At 44.4% G+C, this 12,085-nt stretch overlaps 4 protein-coding genes across 4 annotated transcripts; all 4 read left to right on the top strand.

Moving 5' to 3' along the window:
• The first annotated feature begins 950 nt into the window (after nucleotides 1-950).
• On the top strand, nucleotides 951-3,239 carry LOC124997839. The gene is made up of 5 exons (XM_047571847.1): nucleotides 951-1,125; nucleotides 1,267-1,728; nucleotides 1,818-2,751; nucleotides 2,961-3,077; nucleotides 3,180-3,239. The coding sequence occupies exons 1-4, from the start codon at nucleotides 965-967 to the stop codon at nucleotides 3,051-3,053; spliced, it is 1,650 nt and encodes a 549-aa protein (XP_047427803.1). The 5' UTR covers nucleotides 951-964; the 3' UTR covers nucleotides 3,054-3,077; nucleotides 3,180-3,239.
• Nucleotides 3,240-4,633: 1,394 nt separating this feature from the next.
• Nucleotides 4,634-5,504, top strand: LOC124997779 (2-Hydroxyacid oxidase 1-like). The gene is made up of 2 exons (XM_047571760.1): nucleotides 4,634-4,865; nucleotides 5,213-5,504. Exons 1-2 carry the CDS (start codon nucleotides 4,729-4,731, stop codon nucleotides 5,427-5,429), a joined length of 354 nt encoding a protein of 117 aa, XP_047427716.1. The 5' UTR covers nucleotides 4,634-4,728; the 3' UTR covers nucleotides 5,430-5,504.
• A 550-nt stretch (nucleotides 5,505-6,054) lies between these two features.
• On the top strand, nucleotides 6,055-7,969 carry LOC124997780 (serine/threonine-protein kinase SMG1-like). Its single transcript, XM_047571761.1, has 3 exons — nucleotides 6,055-6,253; nucleotides 6,477-6,583; nucleotides 6,693-7,969. Exons 1-3 carry the CDS (start codon nucleotides 6,115-6,117, stop codon nucleotides 6,768-6,770), a joined length of 324 nt encoding a protein of 107 aa, XP_047427717.1. The 5' UTR covers nucleotides 6,055-6,114; the 3' UTR covers nucleotides 6,771-7,969.
• Nucleotides 7,970-9,139: 1,170 nt separating this feature from the next.
• On the top strand, nucleotides 9,140-11,627 carry LOC124997840. Its single transcript, XM_047571848.1, has 5 exons — nucleotides 9,140-9,300; nucleotides 9,442-9,903; nucleotides 9,996-10,827; nucleotides 11,034-11,150; nucleotides 11,264-11,627. The coding sequence occupies exons 1-4, from the start codon at nucleotides 9,140-9,142 to the stop codon at nucleotides 11,124-11,126; spliced, it is 1,548 nt and encodes a 515-aa protein (XP_047427804.1). The 3' UTR covers nucleotides 11,127-11,150; nucleotides 11,264-11,627.
• The last annotated feature ends 458 nt before the right edge of the window (nucleotides 11,628-12,085 follow it).

Raw genomic sequence — 12,085 nt, forward strand, 5'->3', positions numbered from 1 at the left:
TGTATATTATTTTCTCTAAATTATTTTCAGTGCATAAGACAAAAATCGTGAATTAATTCAACTTAATGTATGTTTAAGTTAGTACCATACACATTTATTTATTTATGTATATAATGTGTTATAAATATACACTATGATCATTCTGCATTCAATATTAAGCTATGCAAATAATACACAGGTTCAATTTTTTTTTATTATTTCTATTTTTTGTTCAAGTGACAAAGTGTTTCATTTTGGCCTCGCCAGTTGACTGATGGGAGTTTTTGCGACCCCCTGCAGTACCTCCGCAGACGACCTAGGGGTCACAATAGACCTAAGATCTATCGAAACAAATCCATGCAACTATTCTTTGAACAATGGCCAGAAAAAGACAGTTGAACTAGCAAGCAAGCTACGTAGCAAATTTAAATCAAATCCAGCATCAGTGCACTATACGTTATTATGGCGTTCTGGTGTAGCCTTTCATACAGTTCTCAATCATTATCAGTGGTTGAATATATTGACAACTGGACTATACAAATAAAATAGTTCCTGTTAGCAATGCAGAACAAAAGAAATTCACTTTATTATGACATGAGTGTTTCTAATTCCTGAAAATCAGCACAGTGGTGGGAGCATCATGTTGAGGGGAAGCTTCTCAGCAGCAAAGCCTTGATGGCTAAGAGTAAAGTATTTATTTATTTATTTTATACACACTGTAGATAGGCAGATCTCAGGATAGAATGGAGTGAAGTCCTCCTGGCCCTCACTGATGATGTCACATTCCGTTAGTCCCCCACTGATGATGTCACAGTCCATTAGTGAGTCCCTGATGATGTCACAGTCCTGTGGTACCTGAGCATTCCGGAGGGGTATAAATAGCTCACGGAATCATTTCATCTTCAGTTCGTATTCATTACACTGACAAGTCGTGATTACAAGCCCTTTTTTTCGAAAAGACTTTTTCAAAACGCAAGTTTGAGTGATGGCAGCCAAGAGAACCAACGCCATGAACCAAACACCATACAGTCCACAGGAACCAACTACAGTGGACGTGATTCACCATGTTGTGAATTCCTACATTGGGATGATTGACCCCAGGCAGTGGGCCTTTTTGCTCACAGGAGCCCCTGATGGCAAGACCAGGTACTTCACTTATTTTTATAAGTCTTGTAAATATTGTGTATGTAGTATTGTGTTTCCCTGTTATGTAGTATGTATGGTGTCGAGTGCCTGTTCATTTCCCAGTTTGGGATGAGTAAAGTATCTATCTGTCTGTCTATCTAGATACATCCTGGTAGAGCTGCTGATTGACTTGGTGGAGCTCATTAACCAATCATCGCTGTCAGAGGAGAAGAGGAGAGGAGCTAAACCCTGGGAGTTCCTGTCATCCGGTTTGGGGGAGACAATACCCCAAACCTTTCCTCAAATTCTGGTGGTTCCAGACGAGGTTTTCCATGAGATCTTGGACTCCCTGAGGAGCATCCTCATCAGAGTAGCGACAGCAGCATATGTGAAGTGCATGCACTTTGTCCGCACTCCCCCTGCGACACCATGTGGACAGTACAACACTGCCCTCAAAGCACTGTTTGAGGAAATGGTTGATCGCATCATTGAAAAGCTGTGCAGTGAGAAGAAGAGACTGATGTCCAAGCATCAACGTCTCCACCTGGGACTCGTGGCCACTTCCAAACCAACACTCCCTAAAGAAGAAGATCTGGAGTCAAACAAACCTGGAGTCTGCAACAAGTAGGACAAAAGCTTTATATATTATATTATATATTTTTTGTCTTCATATTTGAAATAAACATCAAACTTCTTTTTCTTCTTCTTCAAAGTGACATCCCAGAGAGTTTGGAAATGCCGCCTGAGCCACTTCCCAAAAAGTCTCCTCCTGTGACAGCACAGACGCCCGACGTGACAGACGTCGGCCCTGAGGACACCTCTGTGCCTCCGGACACAGCTTCAGTGTCCACCTCTGAACCTGAGGACACCTCTGTGCCTCCGGACACAGCTTCAGTGTCCACCTCTGAACATGAGGACAACTCTGTGCCAGCACAGACGCCCGACGTGACAGACGTCGCCCCTGAGGACACCTCTGTGCCTCCGGACACAGCTTCAGTGTCCACCTCTGAACCTGAGGACACCTCTGTGCCTCCGGACACAGCTTCAGTGTCCACCTCTGAACCTGAGGACACCTCTGTGAAAGCACAGACGCCCGACGTGACAGACGTCACCCCTGAGGACACCTTTGTGCCTCCGGACACAGCTTCAGTGTCCACCTCTGAACCTGAGGACACCTCTGTGCCTGCGGACACAGCTTCAGTGTCCACCTCTGAACATGAGGACAAGTCTGTGCCAGTACAGACGCCCAACGTGACAGACGTCACCCCTGAGGACACCTCTGTGCCTCCGGACACAGCTTCAGTGTCCACCTCTGAACCTGAGGACAAGCAGGACGTGAGAGCGGAGGAAAAATCATTCGTGAGCGGTGCAGCGGAGAAGCTCATTTCACGTGCTCTCAAAAAGTCAAAGGTGACCTCCGCTACAGACTCTCTTGATGACATCCACCAGCGGATATTCACCAAACTCTGGGAGGGTGTCGAGAGTGAAGGTCTTCACATCAACCAGGACCAGATGAAGAACATAGACAAGGCCGTATTCAAAGACGTCTGCAAGAATCTGCACTGCTCGAAGTCATCTCTGTGGACTCTCATGGTCTTAGAGGATCCACCGGTAGAAGACGTCGTCTTGTCTTCTTTTAAAAACCAGGTGTGTGCTCCCTGGCGTATGATTGCGAGTGAGTGAGTGTTGGTGATGGTCGGAGAGGCTGTAGGCACATGTTGGCAGTTTAGTTTACCACCACCAGGGTGTGACAGTGTGAGCGAATGAATAATGCATTCAGTGTAGAGCGACTTTGAGTGTCTATGATAAAGTGCCATATAAAACCAATGCATTATTATTATTATTGTTATTATTAGATGAAGAGACAATCCCAGGAACCTGGGCCCATCAAGAAGTTCTTCAGATCAATAGGCAGAGCTTTCTGCAGGCCCACAGTACTGGTGTCCTAAAGCTCAACATCTACATCATCATCGGTAAATATTTTACTGTTATATATTTTATTTCGGCAAGTGTCTATCTATCATTTCTATTGTTTTACCTATTTTTTTGTATTAAATCTTATCTCATCTTTCTAGACGAATCCACCTCAGAGCTCAACCAGGAAGTTACCAACTCCCCCCCCCCTTCCCTTCCACTGATTGCTGCTTGTCAGAGAGCAGTGGAGCGGTTGGTCTCTTCCATCTGGGGACACCTCCTCTTCCGCTAGTTGCTGCTGGTCAGAGAGCAACGGAGGAGGGGGTCACCTAGATGCGGGGACACTTCCTGTGCCTGCCTGCAGGATTTGAGCTCGTATCGTCGTCTTGATGGACACCAGTACCACCTGACACCTAGAGGGCCAGGGATCCATTCCCTGCACCACCTGTTCTGCTGCTGCTGCTGATTACGTCTCTTTATCTGCTAACTATTAGCAAAATTAAAAAAAAAAAAAAAAAAAAAAATCTGTTTGCATTTCTCTTTATGTCAACAAGTTAAATAAAACTGAAAAAAAAATGGTCAGATTAGAGGAACGTTACCAGCATCACTGAAGACGACATATGTATAATATCATTCCTGATATGCTTTCAACCAATCCTGATATTAACATGAACCCTGAAAGCGTGGTTGAAGGAGTTAGGGCTGAGGAGACGGGGCAAGGACTAAATTGCACAGGTTTTCCCAATTCATCTTAGCAAGATGACGAGAGGATTAGTTATAACTGACACCAGAGGTCTTAAACGTTTTTCAGGCCAGGGACCCCCAAACTGATGGAGACATTAAGCAGTATAAATAGTATATGTATTCTACATTAGACTTGGTCTAGTGCTATTTATAAATATACATCATTATAATTATTATCATTTTGCATTCAATATTAAGCTATTCAAATAATACACAGGTCCAAATACTAATTTTGTTTCAAACTTGTGCAAAGTAAAGTGGCCGTGCCAGTTTTTTTTTTAAATGTATAAAAAATGTCAAAGTTTTTGCCCTACGGTCGGTCACAACATCAAAATGTAAAATCTAATATTTTGTATAAAATACCCTTTTATACAATATAAATATATAATAGTTGTAGTTTGCAGATATTTGGCCTAAAAGACATTGGAGACTTCTGTTTGAGACTCAGTTATTTCAGGTTTTCATTATTCATCTATGGGTATGAACCCCCTACACATGACTAACCTAGCGACATATAGTCAGGACGTAACAAAAGGTAGGAGTCCCCTGGTTGGAGGTGAGCAGACCAATCAGAAGACCAGCAGAGGGTCAGTAACAAATAAACGTTTGGTAGCTGGATTTTGACCTCAAGATTTAAACATTACACAGCACTATCTCTCTATATGCAGCCAGTCCTTCTGTCCTTAATGAATACATCAATAGTTTAATCAGCAGACTCTTAACTATCTAATAACATGGCAACAATATAAACACACAGGATATTAAGGCCCGGTTGGTCCGGAGTCATAACCCTGGTCTTTTATCTTGAGTAAACTGTGCTCCCCAAATAAGTTCTGATGAAGTGGAAGAGGCTCGAGCCGATGAAGCCTCTAAGTGCGTTAATGATTACAGCGGCCCTGCGTTTCAGAGTTCTCCCCTAGAAGCCTCAGTGTGTCCGAGTCTGAGTCTGAGTCTGAGTGAACAGCCATGTCGGGACAGCGGGTGTGCGTGTCGGACTTCGAGGAGGAAGCGAGGAGAGTTCTTCCCAAAGCTGTGTATGACTACTACCGCTCAGGGGCCGACGAGCAGAACACGCTGGCTGACAATGTAGCTGCCTTTAAAAGGTAAAACGCATCAACACACAGTCTTTGTGGGACGTTGTGTTTTGAAGCCAAAGTTCAAAGTTTTATCCTCAGACTGTGTAACAGAACATGCTGTGTAACGGTTTCTAAAATGGTTTTTATAGCTGTTACCAACAATCAAACTCATGCATGTTTATTCCTATTTTTAGTTTTGTGTTTTAGTAACAATATGTGATAACTTTTATAAAGTTCCATACATGTAAATACAACAGAAACTTGACATATGGCTCATTTGTAGTGCACATATGCAGTGTCGACTCAGAGCAAGTAATACACAGGCCTGGATGGCATGATTATAGCGATAATAACGTGTGCGTCTCTGCCTGTAGGTGGTACCTCATCCCTCGAGTGCTGAGGGACGTGTCCACAGTGGATCTGTCCGTGTCTGTGCTCGGCCAGAAGCTCAGCATGCCCATCTGTGTTGCAGCTACAGCAATGCAAAGGATGTCTCATCCCGAGGGGGAGACGGCTACAGCGAGAGGTAAACACCAGTGGGAACTTCACATTAAAAAAAAAAAAAAGTTGAGCGGCAACTTCGATTATTAGACAATGTCGGCCTCTAGTGGCCGTTTGGGAAACTCCTTTTTTTCGCATTGGCACATTTTTCAGCTCTGGAGGTTGTTGCTTGGTCAGACATGGATTCTGCACAAACTTGTATTTTGCTCAAGAAATTACAACTGACATGCACCAAACAGGCATAACATTATGACTGCCTTCATCTAATATTCCCATCTAACACTGTGTAGGTCTACCTTGCGCCTCCAAACCAGCTGTGCCTCATCAGAGGAGTGTCATTGTTGTGGGGTGGGGGGTGGCTTTGTCTGGTCTAGGTGGGAGCTACATGTCTAAGTAACGTCCACATAAATGCCGTAAGATCCTAAAGTTTACCAGCAGAACATTGAATTCTTACAAAATAGTCAATGTCATGTACTTCTCCTGGCAGTGGTTTTAATGTTGTGGCTGATCAGGTAAGTTATGGGTCCATGTTCAAGATTTTTCCAGGTTCTGTGTAGAATCTGTTCAGAGCCTTTTTAATATTCTGTTAAACCACTTTAGAAAATGCATTTGCCACAAGTAACTGTATGTTTGCCCCCAGCATGCAAAGCGGTGGGAACAGGAATCAAGGAGCATCAAGGACATCAAGGACAGAGCATCAAGGTTTAACAGTTTAACATCTTGTGATTTGGATGCAGCCATTAGATGCAGTGGCGTGAAGACCCAGCCAGACTCGATGTCCCAGAACGCCCGCAAGGCTCTGCCTCGAAACCTGGGAACCCCGACTGATACCCCGCCCAGCACTCTGATGATGAACAGCAAAGGTCTCAACCCCAGCCCCAAGAGGGCCGTACGGGACCCCAAAACAGGACGAGGTAACGTTCTTCACCCACCTCCCCTTGGTCTGTGGTTAATCTGTTTTCTCCTCACAAAATGTATCTGAAGTAACAAACACTACAAAGGAGCATTTTTATTCGTCATTAGGACCAGATTCTTTTTTAATAGATTAAACTTGGGCTGCACATGTTCACGGTTATAAATGGAAGATGTGTATGGGTGACTGCACTCTTGTAACTTTGCATACTTGCTGTGTTGCAGCTGTCCAGGAGAGGAACTCGTACGCAGTGAGCGTGTGGAAGAGAGTGAAAGCCAAGCTGGAGGGCAGAGACATCGATCCCAACAGGAGGATGAGTGTCACAGAGCAGGTAATATGCATGTATGGTTTATTACGTTCAGTGAATACATGCATCTACACTGACCTGAATGTGTGAAGCAGTGAGATGCACCGTTTCCTGACCTCTTGTGATCCTGCAGGTGGACTTTGTTATCAAAGAGGCTACCAACATGGACAACCTGGCCCAGCTGTATGAGGGTTGGACTGCCTGGGTGTGAACGCTACGCTGCTTCATGTCTTTGGTCCAGCGAAGGCTTGGAGATCCACCAGAGTCCAGCAGGACTGGGGTGTCGGAACAGCAGCACCGCGCCACACTAGGGGGAGGAAAATGGGAAGCGGATGCTTAGTCCGCCTTCCCAAACCCCTGGGCTCCCAAACTGGGGCAGCGACCTCGTAGCATCGCTGCAACCACACTCCCCCCAACCATCGGCGATCGGGCTAACATAATGCTTCGGGGGCCTGCAGAGCCGCCTTCCTTTTGGGGATTTGAGTGGGCAAAGCGGCGCCGGGACGGGGAGGGGGGAAGGAGGGCGAAGGCCTCTTCACCCTCGACTTGGAAAATATCTTCCCCCCTCACCTGCATAGCTCACTATCAAGTTGTACCCATAAACATCACTCATCATCCTGTTGTGCCCATCAAACTCCACCTGAGGGCAGGATGAAGCAGGAAGTGAGCTGTGTACCTGAAGCACACAGCTGATGCACCGTGGGTGGGACTTTACCAGGGTTAAAGCTCTGATGGAGGGGGCGTTTACATGGCCACATTTGTTTTTCTCTAATCTTTTCCTCGACGGCGTTGTGATTCTGATTGGCCAGTGGGAGACACGGTTGGGCAGGAGTGATGGAAACAAAGATTCCACCGGATTCTTTGGGCTACATGGACATCCACCTGAAACCTGAAATGAAAGTGGGGAATAATAAAAAACTGTGCTTTGATTGGCGCACAGTAAAAGACGTTGACATGTCTCTGAAGTCTTGTCAAAATTTCACAGAATAAAAAAGATTGTTGAGCAGAGTTGTTTTCTCAGGAAGGTTCCTTGTGATTTTTGTGGATAAAAGCCGAGACATCCTGTCATGTGACATAGTTTTGGACGGCTCATTTTTGTGAGCGCGGAGCGAACGCAGTTTGAAGGGAGAGACCTCTATTTGATTGTTTTTCTTCGGTGTGGATCTTTAGTCTGTGCTGTGCTGTGTAACTATCTGTAGGAGTAGATTTCCGCCTCTTTGACTTGCCTGTCAGAAACTGTTACCTGCATCATTCACGCCTCAACCCTACTGCTTGCATTTTATGAACCTTGATCTTCTAGTTTTACATTTTTATTGAGAGAAATTATGTTTTTTGGTGATGGTGAAACATGTTAATTCTTAAAGCTTTTATTGGATTTTGTTGGATGTCAAATAAACATGGAACTGAGAAGCGTTGAGCGTTTGCTTTTATTTAACCGCTCCAGTTAAAACTGAACACTCTTTTGCTACTCGTAAATGTTTATGGGCATCTGTGAAGTCGTCTTTTTCATATTGCTGCAGTGACGTGCAGTGGACTAATGCAGTTAGTTTTTACGGGGCCCCAAAAAAGGTGACAGTATTCCTATGAATAAGTTTTGGCAGAAGGTGGTAAAGGGTAAAAAGCTGTATATTATTTTCTCTAAATTATTTTCAGTGCATAAGACAAAAATCGTGAATTAATTCAACTTAATGTATGTTTAAGTTAGTACCATACACATTTATTTATTTATGTATATAATGTGTTATAAATATACACTATGATCATTCTGCATTCAATATTAAGCTATGCAAATAATACACAGGTTCAATTTTTTTTTATTATTTCTATTTTTTGTTCAAGTGACAAAGTGTTTCATTTTGGCCTCGCCAGTTGACTGATGGGAGTTTTTGCGACCCCCTGCAGTACCTCCGCAGACCACCTAGGGGTCACAATAGACCTAAGATCTATCGAAACAAATCCATGCAACTATTCTTTGAACAATGGCCAGAAAAAGACAGTTGAACTAGCAAGCAAGCTACGTAGCAAATTTAAATCAAATCCAGCATCAGTGCACTATACGTTATTATGGCGTTCTGGTGTAGCCTTTCATACAGTTCTCAATCATTATCAGTGGTTGAATATATTGACAACTGGACTATACAAATAAAATAGTTCCTGTTAGCAATGCAGAACAAAAGAAATTCACTTTATTATGACATGAGTGTTTCTAATTCCTGAAAATCAGCACAGTGGTGGGAGCATCATGTTGAGGGGAAGCTTCTCAGCAGCAAAGCCTTGATGGCTAAGAGTAAAGCATTTATTTTATACACACTGTAGATAGGCAGATCTCAGGATAGAATGGAGTGAAGTCCTCCTGGCCCTCACTGATGATGTCACATTCCGTTAGTCCCCCACTGATGATGTCACAGTCCATTAGTGAGTCCCTGATGATGTCACAGTCCTGTGGTACCTGAGCATTCCGGAGGGGTATAAATAGCTCACGGAATCATTTTCATCTTCAGTTCGTATTCATTACACTGACAAGTCGTGATTACAAGCCCTTTTTTCGAAAAGACTTTTTTCAAAACGCAAGTTTGAGTGATGGCAGCCAAGAGAACCAACGCCATGAACCAAACACCAAACAGTCCACAGGAACCAACTACAGTGGACGTGATTCACCATGTTGTGAATTCCTACATTGGGATGATTGACCCCAGGCAGTGGGCTTTTTTGCTCACAGGAGTCCCTGATGGCAAGACCAGGTACTTCACTTATTTTTATAAGTCTTGTAAATATTGTGTATGTAGTATTGTGTTTCCCTGTTATGTAGTATGTATGGTGTCGAGTGCCTGTTCATTTCCCAGTTTGGGATGAGTAAAGTATCTATCTGTCTATCTATCTAGATACATCCTGGTAGAGCTGCTTATTGACTTGGTGGAGCTCATTAACCAATCATCGCTGTCAGAGGAGAAGAGGAGAGGAGCTAAACCCTGGGAGTTCCTGTCATCCGGTTTGGGGGAGACAATACCCCAAACCTTTCCTCAAATTCTGGTGGTTCCAGACGAGGTTTTCCACGAGATCTTGGACTCCCTGAGGAGCATCCTCATCAGAGTAGCGACAGCAGCATATGTGAAGTGCATGCACTTTGTCCGCACTCCCCCTGCGACACCATGTGGACAGTACAACACTGCCCTCAAAGCACTGTTTGAGGAAATGGTTGATCGCATCATTGAAAAGCTGTGCAGTGAGAAGAAGAGACTGATGTCCAAGCATCAACGTCTCCACCTGGGACTCGTGGCCACTTCCAAACCAACACTCCCTAAAGAAGAAGATCTGGAGTCAAACAAACCTGGAGTCTGCAACAAGTAGGACAAAAGTTTTATATATTATATTATATATTTTTTGTCTTCATATTTGAAATAAACAGCAAACTTCATTTTTTTCTTCTTCTACAAAGTGACATCCCAGAGAGTTTGGAAATGACGCCTGAGCCACTTCCCAAAAAGTCTCCTCCTGTGACAGCACAGACGCCCGACGTGACAGACGTCGGCCCTGAGGACACCTCTGTGCCTCCGGACACAGCTTCAGTGTCCACCTCTGAAACTGAGGACACCTCTGTGCCTCCGGACACAGCTTCAGTGTCCACCTCTGAACCTGAGGACACCTCTGTGAAAGCACAGACGCCCGACGTGACAGATGTCACCCCTGAGGACACCTCTGTGCCTCCGGACACAGCTTCAGTGTCCACCTCTGAATCTGAGGACACCTCTGTGCCAGCACAGATGCCTGACGTGACAGACGTCACCCCTGAGGACACCTCTGTGCCTCGGGACACAGCTTCAGTGTCCACCTCTGAACCTGAGGACACCTCTGTGACAGCACAGACGCCCGACGTGACAGACGTCACCCCTGAGGACACCTCTGTGCCTCCGGACACAGCTTCAGTGTCCACTTCTGAACCTGAGGACAAGCAGGACGTGAGAGCGGAGGAAAAATCCTTCGTGAGCGGTGCAGCGGAGAAGCTCATTTCACGTGCTCTCAAAAAGTCAAAGGTGACCTCCGCTACAGACTCTCTTGATGACATCCACCAGCAGATATTCACCAAACTCTGGGAGGGTGTCGAGAGTGAAGGTCTTCACATCAACCAGGACCAGATGAAGAACATAGACAAGGCCGTATTCAAAGACGTCTGCAAGACTCTCCACTGCTCGAAGTCATCTCTGTGGACTCTCATGGTCTTAGAGGATCCACCGGTAGAAGACGTTGTCTTGTCTTCTTTTAAAAACCAGGTGTGTGCTCCCTGGCGTATGATTGTGAGTGAGTGAGTGTTGGTGATGGTCGGAGAGGCTGTAGGCACATGTTGGCAGTTTAGTTCACCACCACCAGGGTGTGACAGTGTGAGCGAATGAATAATGCATTCAATGTAAAGCGACTTTGAGTGTATATGATAAAGTGCTATATAAAACCAATGCATTATTATTATTGTTATTATTAGATTAAGAGACAATCCCAGGAACCTGGGACCATCAAGAAGTTCTTCAGATCAATAGGCAGAGCTTTCTGCAGGCCCACAGTACTGGTGTCCTAAAGCTCAACATCTACATCATCATCGGTAAATATTTTTTGTACATATTTACTGTTATACATTTTATTTTGTGCGAGTGTCCATCTATCATTTCTATAGTTTTACCTATTTTTGTATTAAATCTTATCTCATCTTTCTAGACGAATCCACCTCAGAGCTCAACCAGGAAGTTACCAACTTCCCCTCCCCTTCCCTTCCACTGATTGCTGCTTGTCAGAGAGCAGTGGAGGGGTTGGTCTCTTCCATCTGGGGACACCTCCTCTTCCGCTAGTTGCTGCTGGTCAGAGAGCAACGGAGGAGGGGGTCACCTAGATGTGGGGACACTTCCTGTGCCTGCCTGCAGGATTTGAGCTCGTATCGTCGTCTTGATGGACACCAGTACCACCTGACACCTAGAGGGCCAGGGATCCATTCCCTGCACCACCTGTTCTGCTGCTGCTGCTGAGGACGTCTCTTTATCTGCTAACTATTAGCAAAATTAAAAAAAAAAAAAAAAAAAAAAAATCTGTTTGCATTTCTCTTTATGTCAACAAGTTAAATAAAACTGAAAAAAAGTGGTCAGATTAGAGGAATGTTACCAGCATCACTGAAGACGACATACATAAAATGTCATTGCTGATATGCTTTCAACCAATCCTGACATTAACACGGTTGAAGGAGTTAGGGCTGAGCAGACGGGGCAAGGACTAAATTGCACAGGTTTTCCCAATTCATCTTAGCAAGATGACGAGGGGACAAGTTATAACTTACACCAGAGGTCTTCAACGTTTTTCAGGCCAGGGACCCCCAAACTGATGGAGACATTAAGCAGTATAAATAGTATATGTATTCTACATTAAACTTGGTCTAGTGCTATTTATAAATAAACATCATTAAAATTATTATCATTTTGCATTCAATATTAAGCTATTCAAGTAATACACAGGTCCAAATATTATTTTTTTGTTTCAAACTTGTGCAAA

Source organism: Mugil cephalus, chromosome 20, assembly GCF_022458985.1.
Source record: "Mugil cephalus isolate CIBA_MC_2020 chromosome 20, CIBA_Mcephalus_1.1, whole genome shotgun sequence".
NCBI lineage: Eukaryota > Metazoa > Chordata > Actinopteri > Mugiliformes > Mugilidae > Mugil > Mugil cephalus.

What these genes read in the sequence shown, in the direction of transcription:
- LOC124997839 (XM_047571847.1), top strand. Translation starts at nt 965, where the DNA reads ATGGCAGCCAAGAGAACCAACGCCATGAACCAAACACCATACAGTCCA. An exon ending in GCCCCTGATGGCAAGACCAG is followed by an intron (nt 1,126 to 1,266) that starts GTACTTCACTTA and finishes CTGTCTATCTAG; the next exon opens with ATACATCCTGGTAGAGCTGC. An exon ending in TGTCTTCTTTTAAAAACCAG is followed by an intron (nt 2,752 to 2,960) that starts GTGTGTGCTCCC and finishes TGTTATTATTAG; the next exon opens with ATGAAGAGACAATCCCAGGA.
- LOC124997779 (XM_047571760.1), top strand. Translation starts at nt 4,729, where the DNA reads ATGTCGGGACAGCGGGTGTGCGTGTCGGACTTCGAGGAGGAAGCGAGG. An exon ending in AATGTAGCTGCCTTTAAAAG is followed by an intron (nt 4,866 to 5,212) that starts GTAAAACGCATC and finishes CTCTGCCTGTAG; the next exon opens with GTGGTACCTCATCCCTCGAG.
- LOC124997780 (XM_047571761.1), top strand. Translation starts at nt 6,115, where the DNA reads ATGTCCCAGAACGCCCGCAAGGCTCTGCCTCGAAACCTGGGAACCCCG. An exon ending in GGACCCCAAAACAGGACGAG is followed by an intron (nt 6,254 to 6,476) that starts GTAACGTTCTTC and finishes GCTGTGTTGCAG; the next exon opens with CTGTCCAGGAGAGGAACTCG. An exon ending in GGATGAGTGTCACAGAGCAG is followed by an intron (nt 6,584 to 6,692) that starts GTAATATGCATG and finishes GTGATCCTGCAG; the next exon opens with GTGGACTTTGTTATCAAAGA.
- LOC124997840 (XM_047571848.1), top strand. Translation starts at nt 9,140, where the DNA reads ATGGCAGCCAAGAGAACCAACGCCATGAACCAAACACCAAACAGTCCA. An exon ending in GTCCCTGATGGCAAGACCAG is followed by an intron (nt 9,301 to 9,441) that starts GTACTTCACTTA and finishes CTATCTATCTAG; the next exon opens with ATACATCCTGGTAGAGCTGC. An exon ending in TGTCTTCTTTTAAAAACCAG is followed by an intron (nt 10,828 to 11,033) that starts GTGTGTGCTCCC and finishes TGTTATTATTAG; the next exon opens with ATTAAGAGACAATCCCAGGA.